Source organism: Diadema antillarum, unplaced genomic scaffold, assembly GCF_040938485.1.
Source record: "Diadema antillarum isolate AM-2024a unplaced genomic scaffold, OU_Dant_1.0 scf00000145, whole genome shotgun sequence".
Lineage (NCBI taxonomy): Eukaryota > Metazoa > Echinodermata > Echinoidea > Diadematoida > Diadematidae > Diadema > Diadema antillarum.
Genome location: NW_027271034.1, coordinates 604250 through 627659, shown reverse-complemented (window position 1 = coordinate 627659; position 23410 = coordinate 604250). Strand labels below are relative to the sequence as shown.

The window sequence follows — 23410 nt, the reverse complement described above, 5'->3', positions numbered from 1 at the left end:
CATTTTTCCAGCATTGCCAACCCATGAAATGACATGTACAACTCATCAGCTTTCAGAATATGTAAAAAAAATGGGGGGTCACCGTCCATCCTGACGAGTAAAATTGGATTTAAAATTGGCAGTTTTTTGGCATTGTTGCACTGTATATCGCCATTGACGCGCGCGCGGAATTTCAACTTTGACGGACCCGTATGACGTCATCTTGAGTCGGATTGACTTGAAACTTGGTAGAAATATTCCTTGACATTTCACACATCCGATCAAAGTGAAAAAACGGGAAATTTTCATTGCATATGAGCTGTGCGTGCGTATATGTGCGCGCGCGTACGCGTCCGTCCGATTTTTTCAATTTTTCAAAAAATGCTCCAAATGGTCTGAAACGTATGCAAAAAAAATTTGAGCTTGATTGGAGCATACAAATATTTCAACGCGCGCGTACGCGCACGTCTTTACGATGCGAGGAATTTTGAAAATATGGGTAGAATTCCCTTGAATTGAAATTTATGTGACGTAAATTTCATTGAGAAATTCCACTCCATTAATGAGATATGATTGAAAATGTGTTTTCATATAATGACGTCATAGTGACGTCACGGTCGACTGATCACTACGATTTTACTTGACATGTCGTCTTTGGGACATGATACACATATGGTATAAGTTTGACATTCATAGGCAATGCACTTTCTGAGCTCATCTCTACACAACTTTTGCGGAGAAATAAAGAAGAAGAAGAAGAAGAAGAAGAAGAACAAAGAATCAGTACAGATACAGAAGGTGATCCGAGAGGATTCTCGGATCACCTAATAATTTATCAATGATATAAATATGGCATTTCGTTTTTCGATATGATGCTTCAATATTAACCAAAGAGAGGGAAATATGTCTCTCAGAGCATATGCAGTATAGATAAATTGCAATACCAACCACTGTGCTATGTATTGAAGTGTACTACATATTTGCACTTATTTGCAGCTAGATAACAGTGATGAAGAATTCCCTATGATTTTTTGTTCTTTATAGATCCATCTAGCTCTACCTCCCAGAAATGTCATGGCAAACCAACCAATCAGTGAGCCAAAAGCCAGGCTGGTGATTCAGCAATGTCTGTCTGCTAAGCTCCAAGTCAAGCCTGCATCAGATGATGAGGAAGCAGCATTTGTGGAGGTGTGGTCTAGAGACAGGAAAATTCATGTGTGCAGTGGCGGATCCCCCCCCCCCCCCCCCCTTTATTTTTCGTTCAAAACAAAAGAAATAAAAAGGAAAAAATGAAATGAAACCCCGGAAGTGGCACCAGAAATTTTAGTTACGCCTCAGCCATTTCACGTAAATACATTTTTATTGTGTGTGTGACCTAAGGAACAGATTTCTTTCCAGGATTGCTACCAGGTAATTAATGTCTAAGTCAAAAGAGCTAGCTAACTACTACAGTATATGAGGAGATATAGACTGGTGTTTGTGAAACCACTTTGAGTTGGCAGCATAGTGTGCTAATGTCTCAGTAATTGCATATTTATGACTATAATCGCACACATTTTATGAATACTTATTATGGAAACATCAGCAAGTATCGTCATATCATAATGTCACTAGTTATTTGCCTCATCATGACAGTGCAAGATTATTGATATAAAGACTGTACCATCATTCGCTTCATCATTTGGCAATGCCTTGACATTCCTCTTACGTAGAAATAAGTAATTTCACTCGACTTCTGCAGTAGAATCTGATTGTGCTATCATTTTGTTTTATTTCTGCAATTTTTTAAGTGCTCACATTTGAATAGTTTTTCAGGTGATGATGGTGTTACTGTATAGTTTCAATTGTGTGCGTTTGTGCGATTTTCAATATCTTCCTTTGAAGTAATCATCTGTATTACAAACAATATTGGTATTCATAAGAGTGATGCTGTGCATTGCATGTGCATTTGATGGGCATCAGAGACCTCTTTCTGTCCAGAATGGTATTTAAATGTACAGGTACTTGTGAATGTGTGGGATGACGTGTGAGTCCATTAACTTCACACAACTAGTATGCACAAGTGTCATTGTAAACATGTTAGACTGTGGATTCACTCTGTTGAGTAGACAACCATACATTGTTTTGAATAAAGGAACAACCTTATGTTAGCTTTTAGTGAAAGCCAATCACTTTTGTATGCAGTATCTTTGAAATGCATGTAAAATATTCCAATTGTTTTCTTTGGTCGATTATTTGTCATACATTTGTTTTTGTTTTGTTTTTGTTTCTTTAGATAAACAGAGGTATCATATTATACATATGTTTCCTGAAAGGTGCTGACAAGGAAATTGTAGAGAAAATGGGTAAGGAAAGATATGTTTGCACTCATGGTTTTAATCTAAAGACTCAATCTGATGTTTATGTTTTATATCTGTGATATTATAGAAATGCTTCTGAAGTTATGACTCTTTTTGAATTGTACCCAATGTAAGGCTGAATTCTGCAGTCAGATGAACAGATAAGGTAAATAAAGAGTGCATCGCAAAGATAATGTGTGTGAGATGTATTTGGTACAGACAACCTGTGAGGAAAGTAATGGCCACAGACTGGGTTACATTCATGAACATTTTGATATTCATGAGCTAGCTGCAAAAAGCATCACATTGTATATACTGTATATTTGACTGTGGTTTTATATTTGCAAGTTTGCTTGTTCTAGTGGACATAAATCATTCACAAAATTGCTGATATGATACCAAAACATGGCCTCTACAGTCCAGATGTAATGAATATTATCTCATGGGGTGGGGTGGGGTGGGGGGGGGGAGGGGGCACTAACTTCGCTTCTTGAAATGTGATGATAGAATTTCTCATTCCTTTGCTGCGGTTATCTGCAACAAAGTTAACCAGTCATTAAATATATAGTGTATACAGTATCAGAAGTGTTATAGAGCAATTGCATTGAGTAGTTACTGAAATTTGATCAATTCAAGTGGTGTAACAAAGTCTGATGTTTTTGCTTTTGACAGTGAAATTTGCTCTGAACATCAGGCTGAGCGAGTCCTCATCCTCCAAACGTGTGTCAGTCATTGACCTACCAGGAGATGTCCTCATTGTCCCCCAGGCCACCCTGGGAGGCAAAGCCAAGGGGAAGATGATGCAGTACCACTCCAACGTCGCCAAGGAGACTGGAGGAGAACTCTACCGGATGTTTGTGGAGCTGTGTGTGAGTGGTCTTGCAAGCAATGAGAGAACATTGGAGGCAGGTTGCAAAGTGCACAGTGGGACATACGGAAATCGCCAGGTGCTTTCAGTGGATACCAATGGACCATATACTCACATCACAGACTTTTGATGTTGGAGCATAAAGTGAATGTGATGATGGTGGTGTCTCCTTTTTGTTTTGTGTCAAAGCTGAAATTTTAGATAACACTGCTTAATTGGGAAAGCCACATTGCAGCATACAATGTAGTTTGATCTATCAAGATGAATCCACTTTGCATACAAATGCTCACAATCCCTGTCATGTGCGGCAGTTGGCTATGACATTTTGAATCATGTTGCTACCAGTAATGAACATATCCTCTGTGTTTATGCTGTAAACAGTGCTCTCAGGAAACTTAGCTTTCAACATATTTTGTTCTAGGTTTGGGTGATTTTCTTTTTCTTTTTTTATCATTGTGTACAAATAGTGAATGGCCACAGGTGCGATATTGTTCCATTGCATGAGTAAAGACCATACACTATTTGTTCTATGAGGTGATGTGACATTTGCTCCTGCAACAGTTGCTCTGGTGTTATTTTCTCCAAGGACATAGGATTAGGGTTAGGGTTGCCATAGGGTTTTAGCTTAAGTTTGATGCAATGTGAGGATTAGGGTTGGGGTTATGTTTGTGGGTAGAATTTATATTTGGCTTAACATGCAGATATTCACGGGAGCAAACGCCATGGAACCGGTTTTTTACAACACCTTGGATGTCGAGGGATGTGGTCCACATCAAGTCCTGAATATACACTACAGATATGGTTACCATTTTTATGTGTAATACGGATTGTAACCATTTTTATGTGTAAGACAGATGGTTGCTCATTACATTCAGTTGTGTGCAAAAGTGATCACTTGAAGTTGTTGAAAGTAAAATGAATGACTGAATGTAAGCTTGTATCTGATCGAGTGCATGCGGCAAAGGTACATAAATATATTGTATATGATATAGGATATAATCACAGGTATGTTTACACACACAAACACACACACACACACACACCAAGCAACAGAAAAAAAAAAGAAGACATTGATTGGATTGTCTCGGTCTGTTAACACATGGGGAGTTACAGATTTGTGGGAGAAATATGTACATGTATAAACTTCTTTATTTTTGTGTGTGGTAAAATTATTCATGGGTATAGAATACTTGTAGCTAATGATTTTCAACATTCATCAAACCCCCCAAAGTACTGTGTTTAATGCAACCACGTCATGCCACATAACACTTTGCACTTTGCTAAGAGTCTGCTCAACATCTGGATTTAGGCTTCTCTTTTGTGTAAAGTGATAAGTTGAAGGTGGATTTCTCCCACACTGAGTTTGTCAAATGGTAGTCAGCAGTAGTTGCCACACACTTGGTGTGTGGGCTTTGATTTGATGGAAACTGGATGAAGCAAATACCCTACACTACAGATGATTCTTTGGCAAACAGGACATTTAGCAAGTACATGTATGTACATTTCTCTTTGTTACACTCCTCTTAATGACTTGCACTAATGCAGGTTGTGTATTTTGCATTATACATGTACCACTACATTGTATTTCAATGTCCATGTGTGAACGAGTTCCTTGAATAAAGTGCAATTAAAATCCTTACTGAAGACGGCAAAAAGAAAACCCCAAATGCTGTGATCTATTCATCAAGCATAAACTGAATATTCAGCCTTGTCACTTTCTAGTTGTTGTTTTTTTTTCTACTGACTTCTGTTCCTACCTATCAGTTGCTAGCCAACATGATCTTATTGTAATCTATATCAATAAAAACATTCACAAATGTGAAGCCAATTTAGAGACAAGAGTGGAGAGTAGATTAAGAGATACAGCGTACAAATGTACATGTACTTCACTGTGCAAGTCAAAATTTGTACACTTTGGCACTCTCATGCTCAAATACTTACACATCTGCAAACTTCACTGAATCTACAGAATACATATACATAATACACATACACGCATTGTAGTTGCTTCACTGCGCTCTCACACCCATACAAAGTGTAACTCACTAATCGGAGCTACGGCTTACAGATGATGGCTCCATAGTAACTTGTTATGTTTGTATGTGCAACTTTAATTTCAAGAGACATAATTTACAGTCATTTTTTTTTTTTTTTTTTAATATAAAACATCAGTCTATAAGAGAAAAAAATAGCTGGCCAGACCATCTCTGGGATAGTTTGACAAGAGGAAATGGTATACAGTGCACTCCCGTTATAACAAACATGGTTATAATGAACTCTCATTACAATGAAGTAAAAATTCTAGACAACTACATTGTGTTACTACATTGTATGTATTTTGTACATAGCTTTGTTGTTTGGCTTTAACAATCCAACAAAAGAAACCTGCCAGTCCTGAGGATTTCATTATAACAAGAGTCGCTTCTACCGAATACTCGGCATGATCATACCTTTGCCTTCACTCTCTCACATCCTCTTCTCATTAACTTTTGAGACTGATGGCAGCTTATCAACTCCAATGAATCATACACCTCTTGGTATGTGGATTACTTCTCGGGGTATGTGTATTGATCATTCTTACACAGTCGACTAACATTTTCAGTTCCAGAATATTCTGATCCTTTGAGGAAATTCCTACATCATTCATAATAGGGCAATATCTATTTATCTGAATCCTGACCAGGCAAGGCTTTTTGGGCTGTTCTGTAGCCGGGGGAGGGTTGATTCAACCCCCCCCCCCCCCCAAAGATCTCGACCATCGATCGCGAAATTGCCATGAAAATTGGCATAAACATTACCAAAATTTATATTTTATATTAATTACTATGCGTGAAATCATAAAGTTTTGTCTAATTCAGAAAATAAAGCTAATATCATTCTACTTTTGGGTGATATTATTCTTTGTAGCATTCCCAACAATGTACTTGAAAAAAAAAATCTGGTATCAAATTTAATTTCTTTTTTATTCCATTGTTTTATGAATTTCTTATGTATTTCTTTTGTTTTTCGACGTTTTGTTTTCTTTTTTCCCACAAAATTTATTACAGAACCTATTTTAAGCATAATTATGCTAAAACTAATTCATTTCAGCCATTGAAAGTGAAAATAATCATATCTTTTTTAATAAGGTGAGAAAACTCCATTTCCGTAGACATTGTACACAAAATCACATTTTTGAGCCATTTTCGGTCCGACAAGCATGTATAAAAGGTTGTGCAGCGTCGAAATGATATGCCTGATTTTCACGAAAGTGGTGTCATAAGATGTGCGGGACCTGAATGTAAAAAGTCAGCTGGCGGCGCGGTCAAAAAATTTCGCGCGGCGGAATGGTTGTGGAAAATGTCGAGGGGAGGGTTGATTCAACCCCCCCGCCTTTTTAGGGTCAAAGCATGATGGCTCTAAGGGATGGCCAGCAAATGGTTTGCAAATGTTTGAAATGTTTGAAAACTTTCCAAGAAAACTCAAATTAAATTCACAATACAGGTATCTACTTCTGAATCAACCCCCCCTCGACAATTTTCGCAACTATTCCGGCACGCGAAAAATTTTTGACCGCGCCGTTAGCTATTTTACTTTCAAGTCTCGCACATCTTTTGACACCATTTTCACAAAAATCACGCATACCATTACGACGCTGCACGATCTTTTATACATGCCTGTCAGCGCGAAAATGGCTCAAAAACATGATTTTTTGTACAAAGTCTACGCAAATGGAGTTTTCTCACCTTATAAAGATGAGTATTTTCACTTTCATAGGCTGAAATCAATTAATTCTAGCATAATTATGCTTGAAAAAGGTTCTGTCATAAATTTTGCGGGAAAAAAAATGATAAAACAAAAGGTTGAAAAACAGAAATATATAAGAAATTCATAAAACAATGAAATACATAAGAAATTAAGTTTGATACCAGATTTTTTTAAGTACATTGTTAAGAATGCTACAAAGAATGTTATCACCAAAAATTAGGATTCTAGGAGCTTTACTTTCTGATTTAGAGCAAAATGTATGATTTTATGCATATATTAGCATAATTAATTCATGTAATGAAAATTTCCATTTCTCTTTGAATAGTGTGGTAGATTACGCCACAGGTAATGCATGTGCCAATTTTCATGGTGATTGCGCGATCGACGGCCAAGATATCGGGGGGTTGAATCAATCCCCCCTCGGCCACAGAACACCCCAAAAAGCCCGGCCTGGTTGAATAGGGTTAAGTGCAAATTGTGCGTGAATTTTTGGCTGAAAGTTAATGTGAGGTAAGTTAAGATAAAATTACCATATTCCAAGTAAGTTATGAACGAAAGTTACTGCTTAAAAAAGTGCCTCAGGTATCTGCAAAAGGGAACATAAGTTCACACTTCATATGCCCGTTAAGAAGAGCCTCACATTCTTCAAGGAAGTAATGTTGAGTTGATAGTTTTGCTTGTGGGACCTTCGTGAGGAAAAACTACACATTGAAAGCAAGACTTACACAATCCTTTCCATTTCTCGACATCCATGCTAAATCCTCAGCCTAGCAGGGGCGGATCCAGGAATTCTGTAAAGAGGGGGCGCCTTTATAAAATTAAAGAGGGGGCATGCACCGCCCCCTCCCCAATTTTTTACTTTATATTTCTTTTGTTTTTAACCAAAAATACACGGGGGCACGCCCCCGATGTGCTCCTCCCTGGATCCGCCACTGGCCTAGTGACAGGGATGAAGTTTTATCTGCAGTTTTACGAAGTCCAAGAAGAGCACATGGACTAAACACAGTCCCCTCGGCCTTGAGATGGCAAAACAATGTATGTCGAAAATTCATGAAAATTGACTTAGTCACATATTTCAGCTTATTTTAGTATGATCTAACTCTTGACCAAATCTTGAAATCAGAACCCATTCCGTTACTGAGATATGACGCACCCTCCCAGTGGGAATTGTTCAAATTTTGTAAGCAAAACAATGTAAGCGGCGATACGCTTGCCCCTGCTCAACACACGTCTGGCATGGACCTGGCAAAACAACGTATCTACATGCAATACGTTGTTTTGCCATCTACATGTTTACGCAGTAATAGTCTGCACGCCACATGCACATATTGACATTGTAATACATTATATGCGCGCCAGCAATCGAGACTTGCATTGTTTTACCGTATCAATGGCAATAGTGTGGTCATGTTGAGACGGCAAAACAACGTATGTTTTGATTAAATGCAAATTATTCTAAAAATAAAGGGTCAAGTGAAATCCATTTGCATGCACTGTATTACGGATACTGTTTGTCCTAGGGTAAGATATGAAGTGTTGAACGAAAACAGGAAAAGAGCTGTAGGTTTGCGAAACTTCAAATTTGATTTACTGGAAATAAGGTTGGATGTAGATACATTGTTTTGCCATCTCAAGGCCGCCCTGCCTCAGTGGCACAATAACAGGAAGTCCTTGCAACCATAGTCCTTTGTAGATCTCAGAATGTCTCTTTCATGTGGTGGGTGGGGTTATTTTGCAAGAGTGGCCATCAACATCTCCATCTTGTGGATGAAGTTGCGTCCTGGAAGTCGAGCCATGTCCACCTCCCGGTAGCCCTTTGGGAGGTTCTCCCACTTGGAGTCGGTTACCACATCACCGAGAACCTCCTGCAGCTGGTGGTGGGTAGAGGATGACTTACAGCCCTGTACCATCACTGTTACGCCTTCCAGTGGGTCGGAACGCACTGCAACAGTCCTGCCATATGGAAGCGCAGAGATTTAATGTGTTAGAAATCATATCTAAAACATACCTCTCACTCTTTATGTCACAAGCTTCAGTAAGGCATTAGTTTACTATATTCTGCAACGTACTGAGGGAAAATGCATGAGGACACCAAAACAAAAATTAAGTTCACATTTGGTTTGATAGCAGCAATATTTTGCCCCTCAGCAGAATGATTTCCTGTGATATCCCCACTCTGAAGGTTCAGATTTGATTTTGGTTGAACCCAATACATTTTGTCATTGTCATTGTCAAGGCAAGACTAGAAGAGAACTAAACTGTCTCTGAAAGAGATGTCTACCAGTAATGGACCAAAGTCTTACTTCTGGCCATTAGGTGTGGTGAACATGATGGCGGAAGCACTGCCCAGCAGGGGTGCTGGTCCTGTGCCTACGTGGAGGTTGTACTGTAGGATCTGCATACTCATGTACTTGCAGAGCTGCTGGAGAATTATTACCTGGTGTTGAGATAGCTGCAGGAAAAATGACAAAAATAAACCATTCTCATTTAAAAAAAAAAAAAAAGTCAGGTCTTTGTTAACTCAAAACAAATTTCATGGATGCCTATTTGGTCACTTCTGCATCTATTAAGACATTTGAATTGTTGGTGCAGGCTAGCAGTCAAGTGCTATGTATGATATTGTACAATGTATCTATTGTTGAAGAGTTGAAGCTCTTGCCATCAGTGACAATTCACTTGTGCAACACACTCAAACACAACACACAAGACAAACAAACACGAATCACATGAAGTTTTGTATAATTGTGCTTGAACATCCGGTCAACCTTGCTTAAGTCAACCTCTCATAAGTTGAATAATTTGCCTAAGCAGGTCTTTTCAAGTCCTCTTCTCTTTATACATGCATTCTATTGATTTTAAACCCTCATCAGTTATATATTCTGTAAGTCAAAGCTATTTCTTCAGTCCAAATAGATCCAACTTGGGCAAGATTGACTGTACAAGCTTGTTAGGAAGACACTCATCACTGTGGGGAAGGTGGTGTGAAAGCAAGCAATGTAAGTAAAGGTCATTATGTCTGCAAAGTTAATGGACACATTTTGGGGACATCATTCCAACATGACTGACTGTCCTATTTTGTGACTCTGAGGAGAGTTCTATGTTCTATTGTCTGGTTTGGTTGGAGTTCTTCCTTTGTTGGAGTTGGATTGTTTTGATGACTTTATTCACATCAGCTTTTCCATATAAACAAATTTCTCTAAATTTCAAGTTCCGAAGATTTTTCAGAGTTAAACACATGAAATAAAAAAATAAAAAATGCTTGCTCTGCTTTAAGTTTTATTTCTAATTCTATAAGTGGGTCTCTATGATCTAGTACAGAGAACAAAACTGATTCAATTAAATTGAAATCATCTGTTAATTATACTACTACAGCTTACAGGGTCTATCATAGCACATCTTTATTTTGCTACTCACTGAAAGCATGATGAAATCTCTGAGTTCCTGCTCATTATGTGTCAGTGTGACGACCCGTCCGTCCTTCCAGACTGCTTGTATGCTGTCTGTCTCAATGCTCAGCTGCACTGATGACCTGATAAGAAACAAGAAAATGAAGTAGCTGTGATCATATAAAGCTATTGCAAGTACATTTTACTTTTTAAGTGTGTGAGTGACTGTGTGATTTTTGTGAGCTGATAATCATCAAATTATGGAACACAAAGTAGTGATTTTATGTTCTTGAAATTTAACCCGTTGGGGACGAGTCCCCGAGTATACTCGGGCAGGTGTCTATGGGAAATGTGTGTTGTAGCGAAATCAGTCCATCCTCAACGGGTTAAAATTGCCTTCCGTTGAGCTGAAGATCAATTAGAGGCACTATATATGTCTTTCAGAAGAAGAGATGCAATCCTAACTTCTGACAAAGCTTTACAAACCTGAATGAACTGGAGATCAACAACCCAATTGCTGAAAATCCATGCAAGAAACACAGTGCACCCTCACCTGACAAGTTGTTCATAGATGAAGCCACTGGAGGTGATGTGCACCTTGACGGTGGACTGGAGAGGTCTGGTCATGGCACCCCAGTGGGCGTGGATGGAGGGGTCCTGATGCTCTGCTGACATGGTATCCAGCAACCTGGCAACTCTGGGGATGGGGGGGGGGGGGGGGGACCAAACAATCTCTCAATTACCATGTGAATGTCATATATCTTTTATATATTTTTGTATTGTCCTCTTTACAGTAATGTCTTGTTATTTCACCTCATGCACGGGGCAGATCCAGGAATTCCGTAAAGGGGAGGCGCCTTTGCAAAACTAAAGGGGGGGGGGGGTGCACATACTGGCTCCCACATTTTTTTTTTCATTTATTTCTTTTAAACAAAATATGAAGAGGGGGCATGTGCCCAATGCGCCCCCCTCTGGATCTGCCACTGCCTCATGACATTCTTCCTTACCACAAATCATCCCGACAAACTGATCAATATGTGGAAGTAAAAAATTATTACTTATTACTATAACCTGTATTAAGCATTTAATTTGACATCAAGCACTGGAGACATGGTTTGATTTTGTTGTGTACAAATCACTCTGTTGTCCCTTATTTCCTAATGACATGACATTACACTGCCAGTATGCAAATATAAAGTTGTTACAATTTGTACAATGAATCTTTATTTCTAAGGTATCATCTGTACGGTCAAATAACTTGATATAGTTTCTGCAGACACTACATACAGGTATAGGTTCGTAACCCCTTGCATTGATATCTACCTGTATGTTGTTTGATCTTTGCTTGTACATGAGAAAAGGGGTTTGGAAGAATTTTAATTTTTTTATTTTATTTATTTGTTTGTTTTGTCAACATCACATGCATTGTACCCAGCAAATTGCAGAATGCATCGTATTGCTGTGTGCATTGGACTTGGGATAATGTAAACGTCTCAATCAAATTATGAAATGACTCTCAAAGATGAAGAATAATAATAGGCTATGAGGGGTACACTTTCTACACAAACACTGTGCTGAATGGCCTGTGTGTTAGGGTAAGACTGAGGGGTCATCTTTAAATAATCATCCTCTAATCACACTGAGAAGTAATACTCATTCTCTGGATAGTATGATTGGGTAATTTTCATCTACAAGTACCAGCATTTTCAGGTAAAAGAAGTTAAGTCAGAGCACGCCTTTGTCCAGTACCCACATCTTTTGGGGATGCAAGCTAAAATCCCTTGCCAATTTTTCTTCAGAGCCTTAGTGTACCCTTTCTTCTCTCAAAGATAAATACAGCTCCTTTATTGATACATACATGTAGTTGGTCCACACACACTCACTGCTGCCTGTTGTCACTTACTAAACTTGCCACATGTGCCCAGAAGCTTCAACCACTTACTAGTAGTACTATGCCCACACAGAGACCAACACATATGTATGCACACACAAACACACACACACACATACACTCAAACAAATGACATTTTTTATATAAGTGATCAGTTCGCTTCATGTAGTATCTCTACCTTTGCCTCAATACGATGTGTTTGGCCTGCTTCATAATCTTCTCCAACAGACATTCCCTGCAATGACACAAATTTTAAACATCTTATAAAATGGATCATTGTGAAGAAGCAGCGAAGAAGTCTTCGTACTGAATGTGATTTTTTTAATGGCAATTGTTGCACTGATAGCACATATCACAATTAATATCACAGCCTTCAGTACCCCATAGATATCCCTTTTGATTGCATGAAATCACCAAGTGCAATAATATCTTATTATCTATTCTCTTCAACCATAATTCAACTCTCTACATGAAATACACCACAAATCACATATACTCTGTAGATCAACTTGTCTTTAGTTAAAAGGCTGCAGCAAGAAGTATACTAATAGTCTTTGTTTTTGTGCCAACATTCAGTTTGCATACAGACTGGACCATAATCATATATTTACAATTGCAAGATTTTCTTTAGAAAGGATTTATTAATTTGCTTTCATGGGACCAAAAAAACCCGCCAACAAAAAAAAACAAAACAAAACAAAATAAAACAAAACAGATTCCTCAGATCATTTAAATATCTTTGTGGTTAATATAATAATTTGCTTGTTTGTTTGTTTATTTGTTTGCTTGTTTGTCTGTTTGTTTGTTTGTTTTTGTTTTTTTGATCAGCCTTACGTCTGCTGAGTTTGGGCAATCTCCTTGTGTCCGGCAGCCTGGAGTGCCAGAGTTCTCCGCCGCTTGGCCGCTGCAGAATGAGACATTGTGATTGGCCGAGGGGTGGCGCCGTTGAGATTGCTTCGATGTAATTCTCTCAGAAGCTGATGCAAGGAGTGCTCCAAAGCATGGCTATGATTGGGTTTCACTGTTGCTTCCATCTGTGATACAAAAATGTACATAATCTGGCTAAGATATGCTGAAACCAACTCACAAGTGTTCATCACTTTTCAAGGTGCCTGCACAGATACGCTTGACTATTGCATAAAAGAATGAAAAATGTACAAGTTATAACCTTACCTGTCCCAAATACTTCTGAAGTGAAAATTTGAGAAATATTGAAAGTGTTCAATGAACCTTGTATTCCTTGAAGAGCTACTATTAAAGTTATCAGGTTTTTTTTCAGAAACCCTGACATCACAGATTTCAAGAAATGAAATGATTACTGTATATGCCATATATCTAGCAAGTCTAATTTCTGTGTGAATTGGGAGTTCCTGACAATTTTGTGAGTGGCTACATTCGCGATTACAGAGCACAGTACTGTACAGAGAAATCACTCGTCAAATTCATGTCGGGATCAGAGTTAATTTTTTACGTCTTTGAATTCGCGAACAGCACCCCACTCGCACAATTCACAAAAATAAAAACCTTGCAAAATATTTGCCATATACAGTAACTAATGTCTTTGAAGTTTCTAGTTGGTCTTACATATCATCACAAGTAGTGACAAGTTAACACCTATACAAGTAACTGAACAGCACACTGAGTAATAGAATTCTACACAAACATAGCCTAGACATCATGCAGACTCTTGTTTCTCAACTGTGAACATCAATACACATCACACAATTCTAACAAATACATAATAAACAGTCAAGAATTTTGCAAGGAACTGGTAGGTACATATGATAGTAAATGGCTATTGCACTAAACAAACAGCAGTTTATGACTCAACATCTCACAGTGCCACTGAAATTAATTATAAACTACTGAGGCTTTTGGATTTCATGCAGCAGTGGCTGCTAGAAAATGTACATGCTCTGAAATCACACACAAAAGAAAATGAAATGTATGAACCCAAAATATTTCAAAACGGAGTGTTTTGTTTGTTTTGGGTTTTTTTCCCAAGCCATGCAAGTTGCCTGGGTGTGTTCCAAATTTTGTCACCGTACTTCATGATGTACCGGTATTACCAGGACTGCCAGCATTCACACATTGATATCAGGGAAGTTTAAATACAAAGAGCGATCAGGGAGACATATGTGTGCTGCATGCATCTAAACAAGCAAGGGCAATTCCCAAATACTGCATACTTTCATATTGTCTCGTCAGGACATGTAGAGATATTCAAGCTTTCGCAGAACCTTCTGCAAAATCAGAGACACTTGGCAGCTCTGTGCTATCTGCCTACCGTATCAGTGGAACTTTTATTTTGAGGGTTTAGCCTAAAAAAAAAAAAAAAAATTAAGAAATGCGGTTGCTATAGTGCATTTTCCTGTTTTACCAGACAACAATATAGTACTTTGGTCAAACACAATTAAAAGAGAAGAAGGAATAAACAAATCTGCTAACAATGGCATCCAAAATATCTATATATAAATGAACAAAATTGAATTCTAGACTAATTAGCTACCATTCAGACATTAACAAAGGTTGATTGTCAGTGTTGGATGAAGAATGAATTATGAATGCATGCAAGTTAAGAGTAAGTATAAAAGCAGCAGCTGAATGCAATGATAAAATAGTAAACTATGATCATCTAATGACCAAAAAAAACAAAAAAAAAACTTCCTTCTACCATTTGACAGTGAAAGCAAATCCACAAGTTGCTGATCCTCAATACAACTTCATGTATGATTGGAAATACTTGATAGATAATACTCCTGTCTAAAACGTGAACTATTCTCATTCTAATGTACTATAGACATTTATTCCACTCAACTCCACCGTGAAATGGTATTTATACATGCATTTGAGAATTTGCTAGGACTAGTCTACAGAATTCTCTGAAATTCCCCATACTGGCAGTTTCCTCTCAAAATGGGCTATCCTCGATACCACAAATCAGCAGCTTTTGAAATTTAACTCAATAATCAAATAAAGGATTTCACAGGCAAATTTTGTAAAGCACAAAAAGAAGCAAAACACAGAAAGAACACATAAAGATATATGATGACATATCTCAATATTTCAGTGACGAGATAGACATGTGCCATTCAAAAGTAATATTACCACAACATTCAGTTTCCGTGATATGCATTAACAGGGTGATAAATTTAAAACTAGACCTAGCGTAACCTGCATACATGCAAGAGTGTGTCGAGTGTGGGGATTTTGGCACTATGTATCAATACAAATGTGTGCATATTACTCACTGATGAAGACAGAATTCTCTGTTAGGCCATGGAAAATGAAATAAAGATCATTAAGCCACTCTGAAAAGCATGATTCAGCAATACCTAGTTATATCGAAGCTCAAGAGTATGTAGAAAACTGCAAAATATGAGCTTGAAAGCATACTGCAACCATACAAATGAAACAGGTGTATATACAAATTATTCAGATGCACACAATAAAATTTTAATCTGCACTATTCCTCACCTTGATTTCATTGTTTAAATAGCTCTCTTCAAAAACACAAGTTTGATTTCAGTGTCACTTCAGTCTGATACAACCAAACAGATGATTTTCAAATGGCATGAACATTAAGTAAATCTTGGTAAATTACCAAGTACAGGGGAAACTCGGTATAACGAACACTGCTATAACGAGATATCGGTTATAACGAGGAAATTTTCTCGGTCCCAAATTTCCTTCCACACAAGTCTATGTAAAATGCTTCTCTTATAGCGAGATCGGCTATAACGAAATAACTGCTATAACGAGATAAATTTTGTGACTTCCAAACAAAGAAAAACATAGTAAATCAAACCTGCTATAGCGAGGTAAAGCAAAATGCCTTCGGTAAAGCTTTACTTCGCCTGTGCTATCATCTTCCGAGATTGTAAAGCTCGATGCGCCAAAAACTGCCTTGCACACACATAATCATTTTCTTCAATGCACTCAAGCTAGCACTGCATGTTGTACGTGTGAAGTGTGTGTGTGCACGCACACTGATACATGCAGAAAATGTGGTGGGACGGCCATATGTATGCATGACATCATCATGACGTTTAGCAGGTGTGAGGCAATCTGATGCTGTGATTGGCCTTCTACTTAGGGAATTCCCCGTCTTCACACACACGCAGTCATAATGTACATGCAGAATGTGTCACATACACACACAGCATTGTGCAGACCATATTCAAGCTTTCCACACAACACACACCCATTCGATAACCACATACCAATCCACAGACGATCTTGATACAATCGCAAGCTATATAAATTTACAAATTCAAACATCTACAATTAATAAGAAACACATTCTTGATATTGGATTTCCTTGGCAAAAACATCTTCTCACCCATAAAGGTGAGTAATTCCCTCACACACAATGTAAAGTTTTCAGTATTGATTGAAATATGATGGGTAGTCCCACATGTGCAAATTAATGTCATTATTTTATGCCTTCTTTTATGCCTACTGATATAACGAGATATCGGCTATAACGGGGAAAATGACTCGGTCCCGACCATCTCGTTATATCGAGTTTCCACTGTATGACTTCCTAAAAAAATCTGCTTGATCATCTGAAAGACGAATGATTTATTGATCCAAATTGAACAAAATATGGTAATGCCATATAGAAAGTTATTTTATACATTCTGAATTGTTAACAAGATCATAGTAAGTGAATTAGGGTCAAATAAAAAGATTGAAAATTCAGTTCAAAATGAATTCTTCTGCTACGGCAATCAGCCAGACGAGGGATAAATTTCTTACCCTCCTGTCCATATTTGTGTCATGGCAGAGTGTGATGCACAGCTGCACCCCTTGAAAGATGTGTGCAATGATCTGGTTACCAACGACAAGATGTGGGATGGCTGCTTTCAGCTGGACTGCCTCACGAGCAATCTGAGCGCAGAAGAAGAAATTGATCATAGGAAGTTAAAATTCTCAACAATTGTAAGAATCACACTCCTGATTACACTACGTATTCTTCCCCAGTTATCAAAGCATACAACAAAATATACATGTATGCAATTGTTCAGTATGATAGTCTGGTCACATACACAAAAGAAAAAGAAAATTCTCATACCTTGATGTACCAGTTCTCTTATCAGGTCCACAGTTTCCTAATGTATGCTGTAGAAGTTTGATTAATTACTGTTTGCTCAGATAAGGAGACAGATTCAGAATTTAATAGAGGTAACAAATTTCTTTTTAATGTACAGTATCTTGAACAGAAAAAGGACTAATTGCAGTTGAAATGGTGACTATTGTGTTCTCACATTACGCAAATTTCTTTGATATCCATTTTCAACATTGGGTTTAAATTTATAATTTCAGTTTACAGTGATTGGCCAATACTATTGTGAAAACTTTATATGTTAGAGGAAAAGGCTCTCTAAAGTTCCTCAAAACCTGTAACACTAATGTTCATTACAAAAGTGTGAATCACCTGTGCAAAGAGCTCTTTACAGAAGAGGACATTCTGAGCTGCCTCCAGCCTCTCCTGCCAGTGGGCGTCGGCTGACACATGACTCCTACTGGAATGCTCTACTAGAGCTGTGGCAATCTCTGCTTCGCCTGGCAATGACACATAAAACTTTCATGATCGTATGAACTACTCACATCGAGCCGACAAACTTGCAATAACACTTGATTCTTGCTGCAGTATTGATGACTTGAGGGTCATCTTAATGAGATTATGGAACACAGCATTTCTCCTCATATTTTGCTCTTTATTCTATTTCCAATAAGGGCAACCCTTTCTATTATCAAACATATATACATACATATACAGAAAGAGGTGTCCTACCATCTTATCTTAATCTATCAATACATTGTCTTGACAGTTTATGTATGCACTGAGGTTTAGGAAATGACATTGACAGTCAAGTTATTGCACACTTCCCAGACCTATAATGTACCAGACCTCAACATTTCACCTAATTAAACCCGTAAATTTGGTTAAAGTGTTCCAGAATTTGATCATTTGTGTCGCACTGTCATCACTATCTCCTATACCAAGTCTGCTTGTTTGTTCGTTTAAATCCAATGTAATCTATTAACACACATTCACACACAGACAAGGAGTGATATTCTTAATGATATGGAGATGCCTGCAACTCACCTTCTTGGATAAGAACCTGGATGTAGCTAGTACCCGAGAGGTCAGAAGGGACAGTGACCCTGAGGGCACAGGGCATGATGCCCTTTTGTTCAGCCTCCTCTATCTCCTGCTCTGTGGACTTTGCCACCTCAAAAGTTCCGCTGTGCCAAAATCGAGAACCAGCTGAAAATGGACACAGTAAATATCATTACAACACATTATCAAAAGAGACTTCATTGTAGTGGGAAGATTACAAATACCAAACAGGCACATTATCAGGTTGTTAGAAGACTTTGCAACTCAATTTTATGTGCATAACGGCATTCATACGAAACGTCATTTTGTGTTGGTACAAATAGTAGAATGTAGTTGCATATAATGCAATTGCTAAGGTCAAAGGAGGCTTGCATAAGATTTTGTGACCGATAACATTAAGTTTTCGAAATGGAGAATATAACTCATCTACATTCTCTTTCATATTTTTCTGTGTACAATGAATATGCTGCAACCCCTGTTCACTTGATGAAATATTAGTGATTTTGAAAGCTACAATGATTGCCTTATTTGCACTGAGGCTGTTTTTTCCTCTTCTCAATACAATCTACAGGCAATGACAGGGAATGAACATATCCCAGTTTGCCTTGGGTGATGGCATGCGTCATATGAGAACATCAAACATCCCACCTGTCTTGAAGCTGAGGTCACCCAGGATGTTGCTACCAATTCTCTTCAGTCTCCAGTGCATCCGAAGTCTGTGGAGCTCCCCAAAGAAGTCATCCTTGGCACTCCTCTTCTCTGGACTACCAAAGTGCTTTGAACGAATCATCCTTGAAGCTCCGCTCATGAGGATGTTTCCTGCTGCCTCTAAGCTCTGAGTCCAATTGAACATAAGATGTTCACAGTTACGACACAGTGTACGTCACTGTTTAATCAACAGCAATTTCATATCGCTATACACAAACTTTATGATGCAAACAATAAATCTAGCTAACATCAACATGCTTACATTTCTGACTTCGATTTCAATTTACCTTGTTAAATGGCACAGTATACATGGACACATGAATGCTGAACACTTTGAATACCAAGTAATCATGATAATCACAAATTTAGTTACAGTGGACTCCCGTTATCATGAAGTCCTTGGGACCGACAGTTTTCTTTCGTTATGTCGAAATTTCGTTATAACCGAACAAATAAACAATAAAAATACATAGAGTGGATAATGTTGCGACCTGAATTTTTACTTCGTTGTAACCGGAATTTTGTTATAACCGTGTTCGTTAATAACGGGAGTGCACTGTAGTGGTAATTTACATAAAGATATGAAAACCCTTTTTCATACTGAGACCAAGAAAAAAAAAGGCATGTCAAAAAAAAAAATACATAGAAATGCAACTGAAAATGACACATGATCATATGTTGATTTTTTTTTTAAAGCAAATTAATGTTTTGATATGAGTGCCATTACTACACCCTTCCTTTGCCGCCCATCCTCTTCCAAGACTGAGAAGCAACCAATAAACTGAACTTCAAAAAACTCTGTAACAACCCATCTCAATCCACACAAGGCATGTTTCGAGAACAAATCACACCTTCTTCTTTTCGACAATCTGCAAGTTGTATTGCTTGGATGGAGTATTGTCCACCGACACAGGATCAAGGACCATGTAGGGGTGTTCTTTGTTGGCAAGTCTGGCAATGTGGATAACATCTGACAGCACACTCATCTCTGTAAGAGCAGCTCTGTCAACAATGCGATGTAAAGGTACAAAGGGAGGCATTAATGAGTTGAAGGCAGTAGCTTCATTCTTGTACTAAAAAACAATTGCTCTCATGTTCTGTACACCTCACATTCAATTCTGTCATCAGTTCACAATAAGTAAAATTTCACAATAACATTTAAAGTATGGTATTTAATCAAACACTTTTTTAGCAATAGAAAACTGAGAATGGAAATGCTACCTCATCATCCTATTGTAGATATTTCATTTGCATTTGTCAAAAGTACCATGACTGAGGTAACGTAACCAAAAAAAAAAAAAAAATATGGGATTTAGTTTCCTGGGTTTTTTTTTCTGTCATCAAAATAAAGTTGTCTTGGAAGCTAAATAATCAGTATAACTACTTGTAAGTACACTTTAAATGAGAATGAATCCCAAATATATATGCAGATTGAGTAAATGCAGCAACATCATGGTAGACATCAATGAAAGTTCGAGGAAAATTAGACATTCTGTTGAAAAGTTGTGAAGTTTTGGTGCTGCCATCGCTTGATGAGAAGACTACAACATTTTGTGATATCACATATGGACAATGTGCAAAAAATATAATGAACATTCAACATATTTCCAATTTTCCTGACTTACATCTTTCAGAAAGCAGGGTGAATATCATTAAACTGAACATATCTGTAACAAGCAAAAGGAATGTGTACTTTTCAACAACAAAAATGTTGTGCAATTCTCTTTATAATTCTTTTAAAATCATTTTCCATATGTGACGAGAAGAACTGTAGTAATTTCCTAATCCAGTGATGGCTACACTGAAATTTCAAAACTGCATAATTTATGAACAGATAGCCCAATTTTCTTCAAATTTTCAATGATGTGTTCTGATAACATTAATATTGATGTATAGTAAACTCATTGCACATGTATATTTGGGTTCATTCCCCTTTAACCTATTGAGGCTGGACTAATTTTGCTACAACACACATTTCCCATAGACACCTGCCCGAATATACTTGGGAATTGTCCTAAACGGGTTAACAATTTCACTGCAATTTGTCCATATGTCACACCTGACTTTGTTCCTGACGGACTCCCACGGCCATTGTGGCTGCTGAAATGGAGCGACAGCCTCTTTCTCCTCCGCCTCAGATGTTGCACTTTCCTGCGATTCCTTATCTCCCGTCTTGGTGGCAAAGTTGATCTTGTGTGCCAACTTGGCCAAATTCTCTGACATAGACAGAGGCCTGCAAATGTTGAGATAACATACATTCTTGCACTATAAGGGACAAAAAGTTGTCAAGACTCTAATTCTTTTCAAGATGGCCTTGTCTCCATGAAGTTTTAAGTTGCTATAAAGTCTGCAATTTAACTGCACTTGGTATGGAATTGCACAGGATGACAAGCAGAGTATATGTACTACTACAACAAGAGCTCACCAGATAAAAATTTCCTAATCCAGAGAACAGAACATTTTGCTACGCTCCTGAAACAGAACCATCTATTGTATCAGAAATGTTTATAGAATACCTGGGCTGTTGGATGAACAAGTGGTTTATTTACTTCCTTTTTTCCAACACTTAATATTTACTAATGGTATTGACATATGATTTACTGAATACTGTATGTCCTCTATGCAGTAGTTGACATTTTACACTCACAGATCTTGAGAAAGTATGTGAAGGTATTACTCCTAGCCTTTCACTTGATTTGAAGGTGTGGGAAGCACATGATGTACAAATTGGCACTAGGAATGTACTTTCATATGCATGTAGATATCTAGAATTCTGAAAAAACCCTGAATTCCACCAAAATCATGGGATATAGAATCTAGTTTACATCTTATAACAGTTTATTTCCAATTACTAATACCATATGACAAATTTACACAAGTAACAAGGAGCAAAAAAGTCAATGTACAAATGATTTATGGTAAGCTGATTGAAGTCTGAGGAAAAATGCAGTACGGGTACCTATGCACATGACCACACAGACAGACAGACAGACAGACATATGCATTTCTCAACCAACTGCTTTCAACTTGCTTGCCACAATCAATCATTGCACATTGACTGTTAGCTCCCACATTGAGTCGGTTATTACTTAAATTAAAAGATTCATTGCATAAACAAGCTGCCTATAATTCATAGATGCCAAGTTCAGAAAAATTTTATGAGAGAGATTTTCATGACTCAGCATATCTGCATGTGCGCATATATGTGCGTGAGCGAGGGAGCGAAGCGACTGAGCGAGGGGAGGGTGTGGGAGGGGGTGTCTGCCCTCCCGTGGTAGGGAGTTTTTTCAATTTTAGCTCTTAATGGTGCAAGCTGGTGCATACTTAAGTGACTATTTTTTACTTATTTTGAAAGACAAAAGGGAAATATGCCTTCAATTGCAACTCTCACTTATCCTTTAAGCTATGCTCCCAATGCGTGAGAAAAATGGGTGTCATGCGTGAGATCGTGAGACAGACCCTAAATGCTGGAGTCTCACTCACAATGCGTGAGACTTGGTAGCTCTGATAATTCGACCACAACATCATCCAAAATTCGACCGCCTGCTACGTGTAAAATCTATGCTTTCACATGAGGTTGAACTTTCGAATATGTAGATGGGTAATTTAGTTCCAGATTGTGCAGGTAGCATACACCACAATCTCTGTAGTCTTGGCTTACAAAGAGCGAGTTGTTTTGAGCCACAACATTGACTTGTGTCATTGTCATGCAAGACAATTTCTGACAAATGATGCTTGGTTCAAATTCCTGTAAATCTATCTCTGACTTGAAAGAGCATCATTCTCTTCACTCTCTGAATCATACGACATGCCCCATGCCTGTAGTAGCTGTACAAAAGTAACAACATTGTGTCATTGTCATGCACGACAATTTCTGACAAATGTCAGATGTTTGGTTCAAATTCCTATAAATCTATCTCTGAATTGAAAGAGCATCATTCTCTTCACTCTCTGAATCATACGGCATGCCTGTACAAAAGTAACCCAGCTTCACAAGTTGTTCTGGGTCGAAGTGTAACACTAATATGTTATCAGAAACAGTAACACTAGTAATATGTTATCAGAAACCGCAACATATTGACACAAACTTCAGTGCTCTCCTCGAGTCTCGTAACGTCACATAAATTTACACGCATAGGACTAAGAAAATGGCATAAAAGCAAGTCCGTCTTATCAAAACAGTCACTCTGTAGAAAACATTTGGTGAACAATGCAGACAAAATGCCTTTATATACTTGGTATATGTTTCCAGGCCATCGAGGGATATTTCTTGGACTTTATGTTCTTGAAGAGATTCCAAGCTCAGCTTTACCGACGGACCAGCCATTTTTTCCTTTTTGTCTGCTAATAACAATGATGCAT

The 23410-nt window shown here is 37.9% G+C and overlaps 2 protein-coding genes across 2 annotated transcripts; one reads left to right on the top strand and one right to left on the bottom strand.

Moving 5' to 3' along the window:
* The first annotated feature begins 1053 nt into the window (after positions 1-1053).
* On the top strand, positions 1054-3418 carry LOC139721539 (D-aminoacyl-tRNA deacylase 2-like). Its single transcript, XM_071632854.1, has 3 exons — positions 1054-1167; positions 2255-2324; positions 2991-3418. Exons 1-3 carry the CDS (start codon positions 1054-1056, stop codon positions 3314-3316), a joined length of 510 nt encoding a protein of 169 aa, XP_071488955.1. The 3' UTR covers positions 3317-3418.
* Positions 3419-8660: 5242 nt separating this feature from the next.
* LOC139721538 (mediator of RNA polymerase II transcription subunit 17-like) lies at positions 8661-23397 on the bottom strand. Its single transcript, XM_071632853.1, has 13 exons — positions 23284-23397; positions 21108-21281; positions 19900-20050; positions 18989-19175; positions 18326-18487; positions 17651-17778; positions 16972-17103; positions 13045-13244; positions 12389-12445; positions 10873-11016; positions 10348-10489; positions 9237-9385; positions 8661-8886 (listed from the first exon to the last, which is right to left on the bottom strand). Exons 1-13 carry the CDS (start codon positions 23373-23375, stop codon positions 8661-8663), a joined length of 1944 nt encoding a protein of 647 aa, XP_071488954.1. The 5' UTR covers positions 23376-23397.
* Between the last annotated feature and the right edge of the window lie 13 nt (positions 23398-23410).